This window comes from Leucopleurus acutus (assembly GCF_964270905.1).
Source record: "Leucopleurus acutus genome assembly, chromosome: 8".
NCBI lineage: Eukaryota > Metazoa > Chordata > Mammalia > Artiodactyla > Delphinidae > Leucopleurus > Leucopleurus acutus.
The window spans coordinates 32161112-32184769 of NC_139151.1; the positions used below are offsets into that span (position 1 = coordinate 32161112).

The 23658-nt window shown below is 39.0% G+C and overlaps 1 protein-coding gene across 8 annotated transcripts in view; it reads right to left on the reverse strand.

Moving 5' to 3' along the window:
* Window positions 1–23394, reverse strand: part of YAP1 (Yes1 associated transcriptional regulator) — a 108427-nt gene extending 85033 nt beyond the window's left edge. For all 8 annotated transcript variants that reach the window (XM_082844294.1, XM_082844290.1, XM_082844292.1 and 5 more), the window contains exons 1-2: window positions 22650–23394; window positions 19572–19822 (exon numbers count right to left, since the gene is read on the reverse strand). In XM_082844294.1, the coding sequence (XP_082700420.1) occupies window positions 19572–19822; window positions 22650–22973 (575 nt within the window). In that variant the 5' untranslated portion in view covers window positions 22974–23394. The remainder of the gene's footprint in view (window positions 1–19571; window positions 19823–22649) is intronic.
* Between the last annotated feature and the right edge of the window lie 264 nt (window positions 23395–23658).

Below are 23658 nucleotides of genomic sequence, written 5' to 3' on the forward strand. Positions count from 1 at the left end.
CTTAGGTATCAGTGGTGTTTCTGGTACACTAGAACTCCTTCCCAAACTCTTTGAAGAAATTACTCACATTTTCCCTCTCCTCCTCCCTACAAAGAAATACTTGCTTGTCCACTCAAAAGACATACAAAACCAACATGTGTATTTGGGATTCTGACCAATTATAGGAAAACACCGTAAGCGCTGAGTCCTACTCCAATCATTAAGCAGAGTACTTCTATTCTTAGGAAACAGCAGGGTTTGGTTCAGTTGGCAACACTCCTGGCCTCTGGATCAAGAGGTCACAGTTTCACGTTTCAAATAAGAACTCCAGTTTACAACTCTTGCTAACACTACTGCAGAATAATTCAAGAGGGATTAAACGAAATGACAGTTCCATCAAAAACCAAGTATCCAGTAAAACTTCAAATCTAGAAATATAATATGGAAATAAAATGAACACACTAATCTTTCTTTTAAGCAAAAGACTGTAACTTAGAAATAGTAGAAAGGGAAAGGAGGAGAGAGAGGGAGGGAGGATGGGAGGGAGGGAGTGTGTACGTGTGTTTTGGTCAAAGGTAGGATAAATGAATTATATTTCATAACTATATTGACATTTGCTTTTAACACTGCCCTGTTCCAAAAAGGGTAGGGCAACATCTGCAATAAAAAATTTATTGAAAGTAAGCTTCTGGTCTTTAAATTTTTCTATTAAATAATTTAGATTTATACTAGGGTTGTGGGCTAAAAATATAGGAAAAACTTTTGCAGAAATGAGAGGCCGTATCAAGTTATTTCATGTAGACAATCCACAAGCACACAACTGAGACAGGGTGGCACCAAGTGATTAACAGCCCTTTACAAAAATAGATAAATAATGTTGCAATACATGAGCTCTCATTTGAAACACTAGGCTGTATTCCTGAGAGCAGAAACTTATTCTGTACTTTAAAAACAGGCATCCCAGGGCGTCCCTGGTGGCGCAGTGGTTGAGAGTCCGCGTGCCGATGCCGGGGACGCGGGTTCGTGCCCCGGTCTGGGAAGATCCCACATGCCGCGGAGCGGCTGGGCCCATGAGCCATGGCCACTGAGCCTGCGCGTCCGGAGCCTGTGCTCCGCAACGGGAGAGGCCCGCGTACAGCAAAAAAAAAAAAAAAAAAAAAAAAAAGGCATCCCAGTAAAATCAATAAGCCTTACTTAAAATTCATACACCAGGTGTCTTAATCTAAACATTAGAGGTCCTAATATGGCACAAGGTAAATTTCCTAAATAAAACTATTTTTTCCCCTACTTAAAATTATGTAATCAAATATTTTACTCCCAGGTAAATAATTCAGCCCTAGGATAAAACTATATAACTTGAACTAATTTTGCACATAGTTGGGAAAAAATTATCTATGTGTGTGAGTGTAAATAATCTTTTATAATGCCATGAATTTTCAGTTTTCATTTAAATAGGTTTGTCTGGTATCATTATTTTCAGCATTCAAACAGCTTTAGTTATGAACTCTTGATCACAGGTCTGGAGCCAGAAGGCATCCATAAGGTCATTGTGCCTCTTCTCACACTGGGTTGCCAATGCTGGAATGCCCTCTATCACACACTTGCTTATTCTTTAAACGTCTTTATAATAAAGGCCACTTTATCTTAATCAGGTACTATAAAAGAAATGAATCCTATTGCTTAACATCCCTAGATGTGGGAAATTCCAACTAGGACAATTCCATTAAGAAAGTTATAATAAATGAGTGTCAATTTGAATTTGCTACTCTTTTCACAGTTATTACATGAAGGCAGAGGAACATGAGCCTAACTCAAATCCTTACCAAATTCTAATCCAATGTGTAAGTACTAACACGTAATTTGTTCAACTAAAACACTGTTTTTCAGATAATGCAAGGTGTCTAGGTAACCTCTTCTCCCTTAGTATCTATAGCATGTGACCTGCTCTTAGCAATAAACAAAGCTGGGTAATAAAAGACAACATTTATAAGGTCCTTTACAGTTTATGCAGTACTCTTGCATGCATTATCACAAACACATAAACTAATAAAGGGACCTTAAATCAGCAGCAGCTGGGGGGTGGGGAGAAAGTGTGGCTAAACTTCAACATCTGTAAAATGAGGATCCACTCATTTCACAGATTGATGTATGTATTTAATGATATGAAAGAGTACAGTCTCCCTCAGTATCCTCAGGAGACTGGTTCCAGAACCCCCTCAGATACCAAAATCTGAGGAGGCTCAAGTCTCATTTAAAATGGCATCATATTTGCATATAACCTACACACATCCTCCTGTATACTTTAAGTCATCTCTAGATTGCTTATTAATACCTAGCACAATGTAAATGCTAGGTAAATAGTTGCTGATGCATGGCAAATTCAAGATTTGGTTTTTGCAACTTTCTGAAAAATTTTTTTCTGAAAATTTTCATTCCTCGGATGCTGGAACCTGTGGATGTGAAGGGTCAACTGTACGTGTATAAGAATACGTTCAATCTGAAAAGTCTTTTCAATTAATTCAACAACTATTTAATAAGTAGAATCATATATCAGAATCGCTCTGGAAGCTTCTGAAAGAGTAGATAATTCATCCATTCTGGTGTCATTTCTTTTAAGGAACATGGTAAAGAAATTAAAACATCCTAGTTTAATTCAACAAGTGTTTACTCATCACCAAATGAGTATAAAATATTGAATGAAACTCTGTGATAAATACAGTGTAGATTTAGCTCAGTCTACAAAAAAAAAATTGTAGGACAAAAACAAAAAACGTTTATGATCGTAAAGAGATTTAATAGAAAGAGCTCACGCAATGGAATGACACAGGCCTCGAAAGGTGAATCTGTAAGTTACTTCACCTCTTCAAGGCAGAGGCCCAATCTATAAAGTAGGAAGCACCTACAGGATTATGGAGAGGACTAAATGAGATAAAGTATGGTAAGTATTCATTGTTAAGTATTCACACAGCAAGTACTGAAGGCATGTAACTTTAAAGCACTAATATCAAATGTAGTATATAAAAAATTTTTGCATGCTCAAAAGGAAGTTTCTGTAACTGTTTTTCTTTGAAATTTAATATAAATATAGATCACTAACCTACTCACAAAATATTAACATCCTTCCATACAGTGGAACAAATAAATCAAAACACTGCTGACGATGGGCTAAAAAAAAAAATTTTAAGTTGTATTTGACAATCAAAACAGTCCGGGGCTTCCCTGGTGGCGCAGTGGTTGAGAGTCTGCCTGCCAATGCAGGGGACACGGGTTCGAGCCCTGGGCTGGGAAGGTCCCACATGTCGCGGGGCAACTAGGCCGGTGAGCCACAACTACTGAGCCTGCGCGTCTGGAGCCTGTGCTCCATAACAAGAGAGGCCGCAACAGTGAGAGGCCCGCGCACCACGATGAAGAGTGGCCCCCACTCGCCGCAACTAGAGAAAGCCCTCGCACAGAAATGAAGACCCAACACAGCCAAAAAAAATTAATTAATTAAAAAAAAACAGTCGAAAATTAAAACTGACTATAAAGAAAAGATTCTGAAAATATGGCAAGTGTCTGGGACTACTATGCTGTGACTCTGACAAACAAATTGGCTCTTCTCTCAGAGGCTAAAGGCTTTTTTTTTTTTGGCTCTAAGAGACAGTGACTGCCTCTCAGTTTTTGTGCTACAGAGTAGTTACAAATGAGAAAGAGCTGATTTAAATCTTGAATTTCTTTTTTCTAATATTTATTTTAAGTTTAATAGATAATAAACAATTAGTGATGTTAGTATTTTCTCATACAAAATATTTCTTAGAATCAGTTTGTGTTCTTAACAAAACCATACCCCCAAACTAATCACTGATTCTTTATCTAGAAAGGTCAGCCCTCTCTTTTCTAATTCTTTTCTAACTCCTTTGGCCCTAAATACCAATTCCATCTTAAATTTCTACCTACATCCCTTAACGTCACTGTTAGAGCTCTTTTACTTTTCATTTTCCTTTACAGTTAAGTCACAATAACAAAAACCCCTCCTTTAAATATACCCCTCCTACTGCCAACATCACTAAGTGTTTTTGCTTAATGGTGGTATTTATATATTAAACTTAGTATACTTTATGTTAAATGTAAAGCACTGTAAATACAACATCACATCAGGAATTTGACATTTATATATAGATTGGGAATTTATGTGAATTTTTTCATTGATTTTCACAGCATCTTAGAAGTGGAAAAGTTCTTAGAAATCATATATTCCAATCCAGTAATTTTACAGAGGAGGAAACCAAGGCTCCTGAGTAGGTAATTAGCCACCCAGCCATATTACTAAACATTTATTATATGCCAGACACTAAGCTAAGTGCTTGAGACATGATGGTGAACCGACTAGGCCTTGTAATATCCAGTGGGGGAGACAAGTAACGAGGTAACTAAAATTCAAGAGGGAAATTTTTTTTTACCAGACATAGGATTTTACTAAAATCACATGTTGTCAAGTTACAAAACCATTCACAAATAAAGCAAAGTCAAAAAAGGACTCAATATTCAGTATAGAAAAAAATCCTCTCTATCTAATCCTATCCATCCCATCCTTCAAATACAACCAAAGACCAGACTCTTCTACAAACCTCTAACAACTCAGCACAACAATCTCTTCTTTTTCTGGGTTACTAATCTAGACTACCCAGGGCTTACCATATTGCTTAGCAGTCAACTACACATTTCCTTGTACCATTTTTATTTCACACACCTTGCCTCCTAAATGAGACAGGGACCACTTGGTTCTCAATCTGTATGTTCCGTAGCTCCAAGCACGGTGCTGAAGCTTTCTGAAGGCATCAAAACAGATGAAAATAAGTCAGTGCTTCCAAAATGACTGGGAACGACACTGAAAAGCAATTCTCAACATTTTCTGGTGAGCGGTTAGTATGTATGTGCTGGCACTATGCTAGGTGCAGGGGGATACAATATCAACAGGTTGTAAGTGAAAACATACTCCTGATGCAAAAAGGTTCATGGGAGGCCAGAAGAGGGGACTCCAAGGCAGACTTGGGGCTAGGAAAAATCTAGGAAGACACTCTAGGGGAATTAATTAACATCTTGAGCTGAACCTTGAAGGAATTTGTATTTCATTTAAATAGTTCTTGGGGGACTTCCCTGGTGGTCCATTGGTTAAGAATCCATCTTGCAATGCAGGGGATGCCAGTTTGATCTCTGGTCAGGGAACTAAGATCCCGCATGTCGCGGGGCAACTAAGCCTGCATGCAGCAACTACTGAGCCTGCATGCCACAGCTAGAGAGAAGCCCGCGCACCGCAACAAAAGATCCCGTGTGCGGTAACTAAGACCTGATGCAGCCAATCAATCAATCAATCAATAAAAAAGGAATGTGTGGCAATATTTAAATAAATAATAAATAAAGTTCCTTGAAAAGGGCTAGGGGGTCGGAGGGCAAAGAAATACAAAAAGCAGTTCCCCAAAAGCTACCATTCAGTAAAATATAGAAATGTCCTAAAACTCAACTTAGGTCACAGAACTAGGAAATTTCTCTCAATTTTAACTACCACAATTAAGAAACTCATTATTTCACTCAATCTAATTGTGAAATTCAAGAGGATTATTCAGTGATTAGGGTGCCATTTTTAAAAGGCCTAGTAATTTGGAGGTCACCTTATAACGATACTGTTCTCTTTTTCCTTTTAGTCTATGTTGTTGACTATCATGGGTTGTTTTGAGGAGGGGTTGGGGTTGAGGGGAGTTGTAGAGACATAGTAAGTTAGGAAATAACTCACCTTTTATAGATAATGTCTGTGACTAGAAAACCATTTCAAATATCCTAGATCAGGGGTCCCCAATCTCCAGGTACTGGTACTGGTCTGCAGCCTGTCAGGAACCAGGCCGCACAGCAGGAGGTGAGTGACAAGTGAGCAAGCGAAGCTTCATCTGCCGCTCCCCATTCATTGCTCCCCATCGCTCACATTTCTGCCTGAACCATGCCCCCAACCCCGTCCGTGGAAAAACTGTCTTCCATGAAACTAGTCCCTGGTGCCAAAAAGGTTGGGGTCCACTGTCCTAGATTATCATAGTTCCAAATGTCAGTACTTTTAAAGAATTTGAATTAAAAGCAGATTTCAATTCTTATAACATAATTCCTGATTTTATCAACTGATGCTTTCTTAAAATTATAGGTATTGCTAAAAATGATTTTTCTCATTTAAAATTTTCCTGAAATTGAATCCAGAACAGTGGAAAATACATTTTTTTTGTTAAAAAGATGAAGACAATTGTGGAACAACGTCTAAATATTTTAAGACATCAGACTATAATACAGACAAGCTACTAAGTTTTAAAAGTTTGACATCAAAGAGTGGAAAGTTTGCAAAATTCACATATTAGAAGTGTCCTGTTTAAGATAAAACGGCTACTAATTTTACCCTGAGTGGATTGAAGCTTAGTGGTTTTCAATTAATCATTTGCTGTTAACTAATCAAACATAATTTCCAACCACAATTAGACAATCCAATTTCATCCCTTGATGACAAAAACCCACAATGAGACCATTTTGTTTTATTTTCTATCACTATTAAAAAAACAAAACTCTATAGAGAAATGTTGTTAGGTAGGCAACAAAGTTACCTAAACTTTGAAAATCAAACTCCTCTCAAACATAGACTCCAGATCTAAAGGCTATATACATTATCATGGAATTCCTGTAATAGTTATCTGTTTCTGTGAGCTTAAGCAAAACTGCTGGACAAGTTCTGCATTTGATAAGGTGACCTGATTTTAACTAACTAAAAGGGAGTGGGGGATGGAGGAGTCACTCTATTCTTGGATGTTGAACTATTTCCTGAAAACTTAAAAACTAGCTTCTGTTCTATAGTCCCTTAATAATCTGTTAAGAAAGTAGGTTGAGAATGCTTGAAACCTTCCTGCTCTTTAAAAAGTAAGCAATTGACAATAATTGAAGAGGGCAAACTCCGCACGGCAGCAGTCCTGAACTCTTACTCTGCCCAGGCTGCAGGGTGGGGGCCTTAGTGACTGCTGGCATGTCATCACCGACTTGCTCAGCAACTTTGCTGTAATGGCTTCAAATTGCAGGCCTGAGGAAATGCTCCATAAATAGCTGCTCTTTTTTCTTGTAAAGCCTCTTCAAAGACCCAATAGAACTCCACTACCAAAAATGGAGGAGTAACCATGGACATCTAAAAAAAAAAAACAACCCTCAAGAGAACAAGTAGGAATATCCTGCTAACCAGGTTACTCATTTTGGGAGTATGAATCACAGTGCTGAAATCTGATCCACTGTTTAAATTCAACTTTTAGGTAACAAAAATTACAAGAGATTAAGTCAGTTTTTATAATCATGCAATTTCATGAAAAGGAAAAAGAACTGTTGTTTTTATAGGCCTTTAGAAAAAGGGATATATACTAAGTTTGAAATTAAATGTTTGAGAATGTCTTTATTAACTCCCAGTGGAGCAGTGCTCCTTCATGTCCATTCATAAGCAACCTGGAAACCTAGACACTTGTGGTGTGGTCACAGAAAACACTTTGGGGAAGCAGCAACCCCATAAATATAAACTTCTAAGGTAACTGTGAGCACTCATACCTCCTGCACTACTTATGTTTATAGATATTTACATATATGTAACTTGATAATTCAGATAACTTACTAGTCTGTAAATCAACAAAAATTCAACGATCAGTCAATTAACAAACTCAAATCTATTTGCAATAACAATGAAGATTGTTCTTACTTGAATTCAAGTAGGGAAAGAAAGCAGCAATGTAGTGTTTAAATCAAACACAAGTAGGTACCAGGAAATCCAGGTTCCATTTCTGCTACAATTTTCCATGTGAGTTCATGCCTAAGTTAATTTAAACAAGGCAGTTTTTAAAAATAAAATACCAGAGTCAAGTTTTAGAAGAGAGTTACAATTAGATGTCAATTAGAATTCATGGTCTTAAATATAAATGCTGACATGTAATCAAAAAGCCCATATTCTGTCTAACTTACTGAATGGTTTATAAATAACTTGACTGATTTGATGGCATCTCAAGAGGAAACACTTACCAACTTATATTATTCACCAAAAATGAGATTTTACATGTTAACGGTATAAACTGTTTTCCAGTGACATGCTTTACCCTGAGACTTTCAGGCCTCAGGTGATAACTCACCGATCTTGAACATTATTTTTTAAAAACTTCCAATCCAAGTGTGGTAGGCTGAAAAACATGGCCACCATATTTTGCAGTACCTCCCATCAAGAGGCAGTCTACTTCCCAAGCCCCTGAATCTGAGCTGACCTTGTCACTAGCTTCAACCAACAGAATGTAGGAGAAGTGACATTATACAATGGCCTCAGAAGGCTTTGCAGCTTCTGCCTTCATCCCCCTAGAAGGCTCCCACCAACACATAAGGAAACCTCTGTGCCCAACTGGGCAACCACCTACAAGCCAAGAGGACAAGCCTCAGAATGAAACCTAACTTGATCTTAGACTCCACAGCCTCCACAACTGTGAGAAGTACTAGGTGGTAGTTTAAGCAACCCAGTCCGTGGTTTTTTGTATGGCAGCCCAGTTTAGTAAGTCAACCAGTGAGAGCAAATGACCTCCATGTGGCTTAATATAAAACAGCTGAAATCCTGATGGTCTAATATGTTGCTGTCAAATATACTCAATTCTTAATTACTGGAATTCCTGAAACTCCCAACATCCTTCCAAAACCATGTTAAACTGAGTTTTAGGTAAAGAATTCTGGCTGCTCTGTGCCCCATAGAAGTTTTACTAATAAATTTAAAATAGGAGTGTTTTAAAAGACACAATTTAGCTTATAATAGTGATAGGCAGAATATTAGATTTGTTTTACAATTTATTTTAATAAAATTAATATGCACTCAAATGTTTATTTGGTTTTGGTAATGTACAATGGACTAAATTATCTGATTCTGCCTGTCTAAAACAAATTCTAAAGCTTAATTTAAAAAATTCTTTAAATCTCTGAAAGAAAATGTTTCAGCAGCTTTCCTACCAACTTTAAAAAGTAAAAATTGTACCTTTTTACAGCATATTTTACTATTAATTCAATTCGTCCAGCAATAATATCAAGGAATGAAAAGGGTTTATATTCATTTTGCGAATTCTAATAAAGTTTACTTGGTAAACAGATAAACATTAAGCTAAACTTAAAAGTACCAGAAAAATGAAAACAATCCCTTTTAACTAGCATTTCCTGACAAATAATACTGTCAAAAATTAGCAAAAAAAAAAAAAATCTTAAATAGGCTGTAACATGAAAATAAAGTTAAAAAATGCATACGGGATACAACTATATTTGACAATGTTCATGTAATGATGGTCTGTAATAGATGGTCTTCACTTTTAAAACTTTGTTTTTTCCCAAGCAGTGAATAAAACCATGCCATTTAGTGGTTTTTCAAGTGTTTTGATATTAGAATTGTTTTTTTTAAATGCCCAAGGTCAGAGTGCAGATTTAACCACAATTAATAACTTAATTTTGATGAAAGTAAATGCAAATATAATTTATATATTGTATAATATATTATATTAGAATACATTAACATTACATAATATGTTAGATGCAAACATAATTCAAAACGGGAAGGGCAAGCACTTTGGCTGTTACCAGAAAATCTTTTTGCAGCTGTCTTTTGTTTCCCCACCTCCTATGCCCCCACATTCATTGAGCTGAAAATGCTAATTCTATAAGCATAACTTGAGTACTGTCTCTTCGAGGTCCCAATGCCACAACCTCATTACTTCTCCCCTGAATTCCCATAGTAATCTACTCACTGGTATCATTTTTACACCTACATAATTTTATTTCTTATTCATTTAATTCTAAAGCAGTCAAATATTCCCTGTCCATGGAACAAATCTGTAACCCTAAAGTAGAACTATTATTCATTTATACCCTGAAAATAAGCAATTATCTTTCTTTTTTAAAAAATTAATTTATTTATTTTTGGCTGCATTGGGTCTTTGTTGCTGCGTGCAGGCTTTCTCTAGTTGTGGCAAGTGGGGGCTACTCTTCGTTGCGATGCGAGGGCTTCTCATTCCGGTGGCTTCTCTTGTTGTGGAGCACGGGCTCTAGGCACGCGGGCTTCAGTAGTTGCAGCACACGGGCTCAGTAGTTGTGGCTCACCGGCTCCAGAGTGTAGGCTCAGTAGTTGTGGCACACGGGCTTAGTCGCTCTGCAGCATGTGGGATCTTCTCCGACCAGGGATCGAACCCATGTCCCCTGCACTGGCAGGCGGATTCTTAACCCCCGCGCCACCAGGGAAGTCCCACAATTATCTTTTTTAATACTTGTAGTTATTTGAGTTTAAGAATAATCTCAAACTTACAAAATTAACTTTAAAAATACACAAGTAAATACTCTAGCATCTTTTTAGCATGGAGTTACACAGCAATAATAATTAAGCAGGGACTATAGGCATCAATCAGGGTGACTATCAACCAATAGACTGAAATAAATGAGCAGCCTAAGGGACATCATCTACCAATAAATATATCAAGAGCTACATACACAAGGCTGAACAGAGAAGACAAAATCTATCTTTATTGAGCTTATAGTTAGTTAGCCTCCACAGCTTCTCCATTGAGAGATAGTTAGCAATGAAAAGGTAAACAAGATGACTTGCAATGAATGGTGTCTTGAGACCCACCTGGTCTGTCAAGACTGATATATTATTAATATTGTCCCAACTCTACAGAGGGGAACTCAGTGAACCCTTAAACAATGCCTGCTACATAAAACCAAGAGGTTAAGTGTTTATGAAATGAAGAGACCACTAAGCACACATACTGAATTCAAAGAAGCTAACTAAGAATAAGCAGGGTGAAAGAAACCACAGCCACGTTAATGTAAGTGACCCAACACACACCACCCAGAACCAAGTGGGTCTTTTTTGAGCAAAATCACCCTGTGTTTGAGGGAGTAGAGGGAGCTGGGCAAGTTCTTATCTGTAGTGTGATGGGCATTAACTGAAAACTGAAGAATAGACAGGTACACAAAGGGCATGCTTTGTCTTCTGTGTTTGAAGGACAATATTGTGTTTGAGGACAATAATATTAATTTCACATATCATTGTCTAGAAACAGTGATTATTGTATCACCCACAAGAAGAGATTTGTACCAGTCTTAACAGGAAAGTCTGCACACCCTCCGGCTGGGAGGGGTTAACAGTGATCCTATTACATCATCTGGAGCTCATCCAGACTACACGATTTCAGAAACATAACCTGTATCAGTCTGAACATGTGTAGCGGAAAAACAGAAACATCTGTATTTTGGCCAACTCTTCCACAGATTTTTTTTTTTTCCATCTTAGAAAAAAAAAATTAGCCAGGAGAGCTTGGTAAATCTTAACTGTGACCCTATCACTGGTAAGGATTAGTACCAGGCAAGGTCTCAGAAATCTCATTTAGCTCATTTCTAACATTAGTACTTTGCTATTTTAACACACTTCTTTACTTGTTTAACTAAGTTGTGTTAATTCTGTTCCATTCCTCTACCCCATTCAACTTAATACCTTTTACAACCCCCAGGTATCCGCCTTTTCAGTATCATTTAGCACTCTTCTCTGATGTTAGAGTGTTCTGGTCTGATTTTGCATTGGTCAATTAAGATTTTATGCAGATTTTAAAAGGTTTGCTTCCTCCTCTTCTATAAAAAAATGTCCATATGTAACTGCTTTTTAACTACTCAAGGAAGAGATTGCTGGAAAAGTGGATCTGAAGAAATTTCACTTGAGATCAACAACAAAGGGTCCTAACACATCTCTGTTACTACCTATAGTGAATCCATTTTAACCTAAACCCAGTTTTCATAAAATTCTAACTACTTACATTGCCATGGTTAGTTTATATATAAAAAATACTCTATTACTATTACTCTATGACATCTACAATGGCCTACTGAAGACAGCATAGGTTACTTTTCTGAGCTATCAAAAGAGCACTTGCTAGGGAAAGCAACAACCTAAACTAAGATAAAACCAAGTTATACACCTCTGGGGGTTAACCTACATAAGTATACCAATAACTATTTAATGAACTTAGATATGCATAAATATTTTCTTTATCCTACCATCTATATTGATGAAAACCAGCTGAAAGGAAGGAATGAAAGAAAACAGATGTACTGATTTCATAAGGCTATTTTACTTTAAAGCCCAACTTTTTAAAGTTGTGTATACTAGACAAAAAACTTGAAAATGACATAAAAACAGATAGGATCAGCTCCATTATTCTATGTACAAATAGGAAATAAGTCTCCAGTCTCTCTGCCCCTTCACATTATTTCAGAATCCAAACCCTCTGAACAAATTCATACACTGCTGGATGCCAAGCACCCCAGTGTCAAAGTACACAGTTCCCCCCTTTAAGAAAATCTAACATATGAAGATTTAAAGTAGCAAAACCGATGCTGAAGACCAATGTCATTGAAGTAATCATTTGCCTGGTAAAAGCATTTATTTAAGTACTGATTTAAAAGTGATCCTGTAGGGACTTCCCTGGTGATCCACTGGCTAAGACTCTGTGCTCCCAATGCAGGGGGCCCAGGGTTTGATCCCTGGTCAGGAAACTAGATCCCACATGCCTCTACTAAGAGTTGGCACGCTGCAACTAAGAGTTCACACGCCACAACTAAGACCCAGCGCAGCCAAATATATAAACAAACAAAGAATAAATATGTTTAAAAAAAAAACTAGTTAAAAAAAAGTGATCCTGTAATATTTAAGTCAAATAATACGAAATTGGCAGTAGTTACTGTTTGGGGCTTAGAAAACTGGCAACTTTATAGAGTCAACCTAATAATTGCAAAATTGGATTCACAAAAATCAAGCCTACATAGAACTTTTAAAAATCTATTGCACACCCCCTCCCTGGCCTAAGCAGGAAATGGGAAATTCATGTTCCAGAGAAGTAGACTAAGAGGATCTGGATTCACATACCTGGCACAGCCAAGAGCAAGGATGAAACCCCACCCTCTCAACCCTAAAACACTGGCTCTCCATCTTAACACCCATTACCACCAGCAATGCTCTCTAGAGAGGGGACTGTCAGATTGTTATCTGGAGAAACTGACCACTACAAGAGAACCTAACAAAGATAATGACATTTAGGGCCTCCCACAACTTCAGGGCCTGGTTGGTTCCTGTTACATTACTCTCCAGTGAAGCCTACTTAAGACACTGAAAGCAGAAAAAATTTAAAAAGAAACACCCACTATAATATCCTTAGAGAGATATTATATTACTACATCCATGAAATAAGAACAGCATGTTATTAAAAATAACAAAGGAACAATGAACTCAGAAAAGATTCCCTGGAAATTAAGAACGATAAATACCTTTTTGGGGTGAAAAAAAAAAACTGAAAAATTAAAAGCTAAAGTTGAAGGAATCTCCCAGAAAGCATAACAAAAGGCGGGAAAGATAAGAAAATTCAAGAGTTATTCTGACAAGCAGGAATTCCAGAAACAGCGAAAAGATTAAAAAGACTGGAAGAAATTATCCGGGAACTAATAAAAGAAATCTTTCCTAGGACCAAAGGACAGTTAGAGCAACTATACTGCAAAACTTTAAAGGGCACCACTCACACTGAAGACTGAGTTTCCAAACAATGTAATCTTTACAATGAATTTTAGGGCTTCCCTGGTGGCGCAGTGGTTGAGAGTCCGCCTGCCAATGCAGGGGACACAGGTCCGTGCCCCGGTCTGGGAAGATCCCACATGCCGCGGAGCGGCTGGGCCCGTGAGCCATGGCCGCTGAGCCTGCGCGTCTGGAGCCTGTGCTCCGCAACGGGAGAGGCCACAACAGTGAGAGGCCCGCGTACAGCAAAAAAAAAAAAAAAATTTAAATGGTAGTGTAACATGTTCTATAAATATGGAATTTTTAAAAGGGGGGAAAATCTCAAAGGAGCTGGAAATATTTACCTCTGGAGAATGTAAGCCATAGATAAAGAAAAGTGAGTTAAAACTGCTCTTTTTCATTATAACCCTAATAGCACTAAGGGATTTTCTGAATCTATGTATATGTTACTCCCCTAAAATTAAATTTCAAAATATATGTTTATAGATAAGACTATATAAACAAGTATGTTCAACCATCTCTCCTTGGCAGAAGAATCTAGGTGCTTCCTCCCAAACTTTCTCCTTTCCTGAATTTTCCAATTCTCTCTAATGAACATGTGTTACTTTTGTAATTAAAAAAATACACCTTATTAAAAATCCACAAAATCAGATACATGGGGAAAGAAGCGAAGGAAGGAAGAACTTTTATAAATATAAAACAAAAGAACCCCATATTCATGCTTGTACAGAAAAAAAAAATCCACCTCTTACCCCCACCTCCTAGATAGGGTTTAGCTCCTTCCCAAAACCCTGCTTCATACTACAGTCACTTCAGGATATGTGAGAAGTTACATTTCAAAGAACTTCGTAAATCCACATTCAATTGTGTGAAAGCACAAAGTAGCACTCTGAAGAAAGCCATTTTTACTCTGAAGCCCAGATCAACTAGTCTATAGTAAGTTTTCATGCATGTATCAAAAAGCTCATTCTCTAAAACGTATATTTACTGGATAAAGAAAGACCTTACTTTAAAAATAATCAAAAATCTCCTCACCTTGGGTTAAGTAAGAAATTGCAAGAGGAAGAAAGGAGCTTTTAACAAAATGTACCCTCACCACCCGCAAAGCAAGACCCAGCTGAAAAATCTGAAAAGTCTATTGACTAATACTATACTGTGAAGAAAAAAAGAAGCACACTAAAGTGAAAATAGGTAAGTAACAGCACTAACCACAAATAAAGCACTGAAAATATCTGGTGGAAGAAAACAGCAATATTTTAACTAGATACGCCTATTTGCATTATTTTGTTAATTTGCAACATTATTCAGAGAAACAACATCTTATTATTTGATGTGTTAAAGATTATGATGCTTCTCATGCTAAAAGCCAAATAAGGATTAAACTACTGACCACTTTTGTGTAAAATATTAAAGAGAAGGGAATAAAAAAAGACCACTGTGATTTATACCAAACTTCTTTTGTTTGCTTTTAGAAGGGGTGAAGCCCTACGCAAATAGAAGTGCTTCCACAGTAGCAGTACTTGTTCCCAGGAAACTTGGTGCTACAGTACTTGAGCAGAACCACGAAGCAATTCTTCATAAAAACAGCAACGTCCCTTTCGTGGCTTGAAGTTCCGATCAATCCTCGAATCAGAAGCCTTTCTTGTAAAAAGTGCATCACTTAGTAACCATAGTTATTGAACCACACAGCTCTTTAAGACCCTCCTTTACACAATGCTACTCAACTACTATTAAACTTTGAAGTCATAATTAATGGCTAAATTATGCTATTACTGAAGGTAGCAAATTAAGTTTGAATAATCTTAACTGATTTTTAAAAACAACTTCACTTTGATTTGCCCTAAGCCTAAACTTCACTAAATATTTTGACAACTAAAAGGTTAGATTTAGAGTTTACCTCTTCCCAAAAGTCTTAAGATAAAATACATTTCAGAGTCATACTAGCATTACTATTTGGGGATGCTAATTTACATTATTTTTCCAACTATACTGTAAAACATTTTTCTACATTACTAATGAAGACTGATCTCAGGGTTTCAAAAACTTTTTAAAGTTTCAACTATTTGAATATTACCTAGGCTTTTTTCTTTATAGTTAACATGAAGCTTTGGGGGAGAAATATGCTTTCAATGTTACTTTTTAAAGAAAATTTGCCTACCATCTTGCAGCTAATTGAGTTTGCTGAAATTAAACATCTAGTTTGATAAAGGTTAAGTACTTTTTTAGTTCACTCTAAAAATACTCATTATTTCCCCCAGTAAATAAACTATAATCTCTATGTTCTATTTACTGTCACATCCACTATCTTCCAACTGTTTTTTTTTTTTTTTTTCTACCACCGTATCCAACAGTTTCACCAGCGTTTTTCTACCTAAATCACTGTGGCACCATGGGCCATTCTTCCCCGGGGTGCCCACCCACCAAGCAGAAGCAAGCATTTTTTCTGAAAGCTGAGGGCATACTTTTATCTCCTTTCTCCACTCAACCTCAATCAGCAAGATAAATGGAAAGGGACAGTCCTTCCCTCAAATAGGGAAATACTCTGCTTTCGGATTTTTAAAACTGAAGTATAACTGACATATTAGGGAAATGTTTTGTGATTGCAATTTCAACTGTTTATGGTTATTTTTTTCTTTTGGCAGCTTAATCAACAGTTAAGGGCAATATTACAAGCGCTTCATTCTTAAAGGGAAATCATTTGGGTTACATTTGATATAACAAGAAACCAAAAAAAAGAACAGCCTTACTCTCAATGAAACTGTTCCTTTTTAAAACATCTAGTCTTTATTACGGTAACAATGTATACACTGTATGTGTTCATAGTCTTCTGCTGGGCAAGTGTTTGGGAGAAGAAGCAAGACCAAATTACGATAACAAGAAACAGTTTAATTCATCTCCTTTAATTGATACATGTCTGAAGTAGCTTTAATTAGGGCAGTGGAGCATTCACTTCTGAAACAAGATACATGGTCAATAGAAAAAGAATCAAACCATTTGTAGCAATTAATAACACCTGCAAGGTAAGTTCATTTAATGTTGGAATATTGGTTGAGTTATATGTTGCAGAATGCAAAAAATCTCTGAAAAACATACCTTTTTAAACTGTGAATCAAGACACTCAATAATTTTAATAAAATCCCAGCCACAAGAAACCTTGAATCTTCAAGGATTAAAAACACTGAGGCCAGTTATTCAGAAAATGATAGATAGTAGAAATGAAACAAAAATGACTTCTTAAAAATTAGAAGATTATTAAAACAATACAAATCTCCACACTTCTAAAATTACTGGATGAGATTTCTAAAATCAAATTATAAGGTCCTATATGGTACATTTTACACAAGAAGTTCTTTGTATGTGGTAATAGTTGCAAGGCATCAGAGTCAATAAAATAAATCTGAGAAGTAAGAGCACTCCTTGTAACAAGAAATATTATAGAATACTAATTCAGGAAGTTATTCAGCAGCTTATAAAGAAATAGGAAGTTGTTGACCAACTACTTGAAGAACTATTTCCTGTAGGAAAACTATAAGACAGATGAAGAAAGCAATAATTCTCAGAGCAATAAAAGAATTCTTTTAAAATAAAGCTCAATACACAATGTTGAAGAAATTAGTTTTAAACAGTAAATTCAGTAGAACAAATATACCCAATATACAGACTAAGCTTTTTAAAAATACTTCACAATCATACCAGAACTTGAATATGTGTCATTGATAAATGTAGCCAGTACCATACTTCCTCCTTATCACTTGCCAACCTAAGGTACAAGTCTTCCTCGGAAAATCTCACTGACCTAGGCAGGGCTTTAAAAATCCCAATAGTTGCCTACCTATAATCCTTCAGTAATTATGCTGCCTTGAAACAATAGGATGGGCCAACTGACTTCAAAGTCATTCATCTAAGGTCGCAAGACAACAACTAGTTGTTTCCCTACATTTCCTGACATGTACCAAATAATCAATGATTTTGCCTGCTTTTACTGACCAAGACACATCTAACAGGGAAAACATTTCTATTCCTGAAGGTTTGATATGAGAAAATTATTCCATGGTGTCAAAAATCTTCATGTTTCTCATATAATAAATCTACTTTTACTTCCACGTGAGAATCCCTCAAAAATCTTAAAGAATAATCATGTTTATCTCTCTTCTTCCCAGTTTTTCATTTCCATGGTAATCATTACCCATATGGCATAATTTTCGTATCATTCTGTCCTGGTTTACCTTTGCTACAGGCTCACTTGAGTGGGGTGCTTGGGGTGGTGTGGTGTGTGTATGTGTATACCCTTCATTAATCCATCTTTGAAAGAAACACTTCTCAAAGGAAGAACCATTGAAAACTAAAAAATAAAGTATAGAACATTTCAGGTCAAAACAAAAAGATCATTCAAAATAATAAAAATGTAGGCCCATGTCACCTAGAAGCAATTATTACAAGATACAAAAGACTAAAAGAGGAGCATAAATGTTGCCGTTTAATCATAGACTTTTAGCTATAACATCAACCAAAGAAGAGAGGCAAGCCAGCTATTAAGCTGTTTAAAAATCTCCCCAGGTCAGCATGTGACCCAGCAGGGAGAGGTTCAAAAAAGTACAGCCTTTCTTTTTCCTAACAACCTGGTTTGTTTCCACTCCTTTCCCTTCAAGACACATCCCTCACAGCTAGTAGCTCTTTCAATCATTTACTCTGGATGTCTGCTTGAGAACAAATAATCTTGCTCATGCAGATGAGTCTGCCAGACTTGTGTGTACTTTCCAGTCTCAGGCCCTTTATTGTTCTGGTTGAAACCTGACCCTTTGAAATGGATACCAGGACACCAGAAAACGAATTTAAAATATAAGAAAAAGTTGGAGGAAAAGGGGCAAAAAACTGCAGAAACTTTTTAAGATCAAACTTTTTCCTCTGCTCTTCTAAATAAGCTTGTCACAAAACTGTATCTTACACTGCAAAGTAACAATCTGCCCCAAAAGACAATCAATATAAAATACTAAGACACACAACAAAACAATATCATTATTGTATTATCTGATCTAATGAATAAATGTTACATTTCCCTTAGGAGTAGACTGTCAGGACAGATCACAATCAAAACTTGGACTGTTTTTTACTTTATTATCTCAACATGATTAAACAATACTAAGTAAGCAACTTTTTGAAAACATCAATTTCAGTCTATAATAATTACTTTTAGGAAACATTTTGTATATACTTATTCCAAACACACCAAATAAAAATATTAAGGTCCTACCTATAATTTCAAAACAAGAAGGGACGAAATTCTATTTTGATCTTTTCAGCTTCAATGAAATTTTGCCATTTTTTTTTAAACACACAAAAAAATAAGGCTGATAAAAACAAATAACCCAATGGCTTTGTTTTTGTTTTCCCAGAGAAGAGAGATTCTGTTTTGAAGGCCTGCTAGTTCGAAGAAGTTTGACACTGAGCTTGTATATCAAGCGGGAAAATTCATATTTCTCTTTACCCTTTGAGGGAAAAACAAACTGGTAAATCACATCAAACTGCAGCTAAAGGGTCTGTCATCTCACAACCTAAAGTACTATAATATTAGACTCCTAGGAAATTCCTCCTTATTTTTATAGTTCTCTTCTACCAGTAAAATGGTAGAAAAAGGTAAGTAGTACTGCACATACTCATAAACCTATGCCAGCCCCAAAACTCTCACAATTTGAAATTCTTCATGGTATCCTTTCAGTTTTGAGCTAGGCTAGTTAATAGATTTGGCACAAACTCAAAAGGAGAACATCCAAATTGCCACAAAATAAAAGATTATTAAAAGGTTATGAACCAGGAATCCATAAAGCTTTCAAAACATTACCTACAGAAGGTATTTAGCTCATACTGAACTGAAAAAAAAATTATGGAAGATATAACTGAGCTTGACATAAATATTAAGTACAATATAAAAATAAATGACGTTTTATATCTTTGTACCAGAAAATTATCTCCTACCATTATTTTCACTTACTTTAAGAAGTATCTCTGACCAGAAGATGTCTTTGCCATCTCCCAGCCCGCTGGCAGAGGTACGTCATCAGGTATCTCAAAAGAAGACTGTCTAAGGTGTTGAGCAGTGGGTGTAGCTGCTGGGCCAGAGACTACTCCCGTGGGTGTCAATGTCCCAGGAGATACGGCTCCCAGCTGCAGGGAAGCTGGAGAGGAATGAGCTCGAACATGCTGTGGAGTCAGGGCCCCTGCAGTGCCTGCATCAGTACTGGCCTATTAGGAATATTAAAACAAAGATTTCTTAAAATTTGTTTTCAAAGAGAGTCCCTTTAGATTTCTTAGATAGATATTTGGTTGCAATGAAATTCTAAATCCAAAGGCACATTTCAACATTTAATATTTGACACAGAGGAATACAGGTTTGCAGATGGATACTTTTAAATGTTTACGTGAAGGCCAAGGCAGTGTGGGTGCTTTTCCAAGTTCTAAAATGTTCTAGGTATAAACAAAACCCAAGGAATATAGCTATGGATTCTTTTTCTTTCTTTTTTTTTAAACTAGGTTTTACATAGTGAATGTTTTTTCCAAGCCAAGCCCTAAACACACAACAGTTGTCATTTTTTTCTCACCATGGACAAATGTCATCAATAAAGCAACCATCAAAATTTATACAACTTTTGAGGAATACAAAAGATCCAGAAACATCCGAATATTCTTAAAAGCCTCCTAATGAATGAAATAAAAACCCAGCCATATATTTGTACCTAGATGATAAAGATGCCAACAATTCCATTACAATATAACTTAAGAATTTACAAACATATTTACAACTGTGTAGTAGCAGAAAAAATCCTGAACTCAGACCCTAAAGTTCTGGGTTCCAGTCCAAGCTGTCTAGTGTGACACTGAACAATATCATAATCTCTGAGCCTCAAGTTTTCTCATTTGTTAAATAGCTTTTTTTCATGATGGAAAAATGAGTATATGAATTTATATCCAATAATTTGTGAACAATAGTATTTACAACCCACATTTGTAGTATTCATAATCTAGTACAGTTATTTAAATTCCTTAACTGAAGAGTTAGGGTTTATCAAAAAGTTAGAATTTCCTAGATTCATATAGGCAAGTAAGGAAGACTAAAAGCAATCAGCAGATGCATCTATGCCTTGATGTTAAATCATGTACATTCTGAGTTTCCAATCAGAATGAATTAGGACTCATTAGCAGAAATAAAAAGTCAAATTTATAGATGCACGACACTTGGATTAAAAAGGCATTAAAACAAAACTACAATAGATTATGAATAGTATGAATCCATAAACTGCTGATATAAATTACTGTGCAATTATTTACTAGAAAAATAAGTATTGCAACTTTTAGTTGCAATTCTTTACAGCTTATAGATGCCACAAAATGGGGAATTCAATCTCCTATGGGTATTATACTTTCAAAACATATTAACTAACAGCATAGTCGTGTAGACTGTGGGGTGCAATGCCAACACATTTTTACCCATAATCAGTCCAGAAACTCATTTCCAGGGGTAAGAGAAAAAAGCATACCTAAGTCTACTTCTTACAAATTGAAGTATTTGGGGCAAGCTGCTAAATTGTTTTTCCTTCCTCTTCCTTAACCCAGGTTTTTGTCAGCAGGTTAAGTGAGTTTTTCTGAGTTCCAAAACCCCTTGGTCTGAGGCAGGAGAACACACCACAGGCCTGCTGCAAATAGGAGGGGCGATGGGAGTGGGGCGATAACTGTTCTTCCCACTCAAGTTACAGCCGAATGGACTAACTACATCGCAGTATTTGGAAAACCAATTAACTTCTGGACAAAGTTCCTATGCTGAAGTTTAGCCTGAAGCAAGCTCTTTTTAAAAAAGTAAGGAAAGGAAGAAAAACCTACACTAAACAAATCTTCTGGGACAGGTCAGAATGTTAACACTTTCATAATAGTTTCACTTTAATGTTGGATCACGTTGACAAAGTAATCGAACGTTGTGTATGTGGAACAGCCATGTTCATATCCTCAATAAGAATTAAAGAGCAATGGCGAGCCTCGAATTAGTCATCACTTCCCAAACATTAACTTCTAATCACAGTTGAACTAGGCAGGACTCGGCCTATGAGTCAACCTGCAGTGCGTTATCAAAGGCTTCTGTTAAAACCAAAGCACGGTAAAGCTCAACTCAGGTCCTGCGCAACGTGTAGATGTGGCTAATTTAAAAGCATTTCGGCAAACTGTAAATAATAGTCTCCAACGGGGAAGCCAACACGTGAACCAACTAAGTTTGATAAGAGTAAGCCTGCCTGACTTCCAAGGCGCTAGGTAAGGGCAGGGGTGAAAGCACTAACTCCATAAACAACTTCCAGGAAAGTCTGGATCCTGTATTCAGAAAGCGCCGGGGCCGCGAAGAAAATAAATGCTTTTGGGAGGGGGAGGGGGAGAAAGAGCGAGAAACTAAATGGACTGGTTCAACCCCCACCCCTAATCAACACTGGAAAACAAGAGAACAATTATTTGACTCCCTAGGAGACTGAAGTGGACCGAGAGGCCCCGAAGGAAAGGGGGCCCAGGGCTCAACTTCACAAACTCGGCCGCCGCTGGCAGCTCACCCACACACAGATGCCAGAGGCCCCCCTCCCCCTCCCCGGCCCGGCGGCGGCGGCGGCGGCGGCGGAGGGAGCGAAGGTGCGGAGCGCGGCGGCGCGCGCATTGTGCAAGCCCACCGCGGCCCGGGCCCGACTCTCCCCACCCCCTTCCTTCCTCCCCACCTCCCCTGCCACTCCCGCCAACCTCCCGGGAACCCCAGGAAGAAAGAAAAGGCAGGAAAAAGCACGCCCCCCGGGGCTGCAACCGCAGAGAGAAACTACAAGGGGAAAAACAAATCTCGGCCCCGGACTCCGGGAGGAGTGGGGAGCCCGTAGCCGCGGCCGGCGGGCGCCTCCAGTCCCCCCGCCTCTCCGCGAGCCCCCATCCCCACGTCTCTAGCGCTCCCGGAACCCCCCTCCGCGGCCAAGGCTCGCGGCCGCCGCTCCCGAGCGCCCCCGGGCCTGGGGCCCGCCCGACGGGAAAGTGGGGAGAGGGGCGGCCAGGTTACCTGTCGGGAGTGGGACTTGGGCTCTGGAGGCTTGAAGAAGGAGTCAGGCAGCTTCCGGAGCCTCATGGGCACAGTCTGGGGCACGTTGGCCGTCTTGGGGTTCATGACGGCGTTGAAAAGCGCCTCCAGGTCGGTCTCCGAGTCCCCCCGGACGTGCACGATCTGGTGCCCGGCGGGGGGGGCCTGCGGTGCCGCCTGGGACCCCGGGGGTGCCGGCTGCCCGGGCCCGGACGGCGGGCCCTGCCCCTGGGGGGGCTGCGCGGGCGGCTGCCCTTGGCCCTGGGGGGCTGGCTGAGGCGGCGGCTGCTGCTGCCCGGGATCCATGGTTTCTCCCTCCCCCGACGCGCACCCCAACCAGGCGGGCAAGGGCTCCGCCCGGGCGCCCCGGCTCGACGGGCCGAGATGGGAGAACCGGCGAGGGTGGCGGGCCGGCGGCGCTGGGCGGCGGGAGCGGCGCTCGCCTTGCTCTCAGCGCCGGGGGGCTGCGGTGCGGCCCCGCATCCCCCGCCCCGGCGCCTCCGCCCCCGCCCTGCGCCCCGGCTCCACTGGTCTGGCGGCTGCGCTTCGGGAGGGGCTGCGAGAGACCCGGACCTGCGCGCCCGAGAACTTTTTTCCTTCACGCCCTTGACGGATGCCGGACAGCTAGTTGCCTTTCCCCTCCCCCTTTCTCTCTTATTTCCTCTTCTTGTTCCTTCCTTCCTTCCTCCCTTTCTTTTCCCCGGCGGCGGCTGCGCCCGACTGAGACAGAAACTCGCCTCAGACGCCAAAACTAAAGTTGAGAGAACCGCCCGCCCGAGCCGCTCGCGGCTCCGCCTCCTCCCGGCTCTTCCTTCCTCTGCGCGCCCGCCCGCACAGGATCCGCGGCCGGCCGCGGAGGGAAACTTTCCCCTGCAAGTTAACTACATTCCTGCAGACTCCCGGCCTCCAACGCCCCTCCCGGCCGCACGTGACCAGCCCGCCAGCGGGCCGGGCCTCCACAGTGCTTCATGGGGCTGGGGCCTGGGGGCGG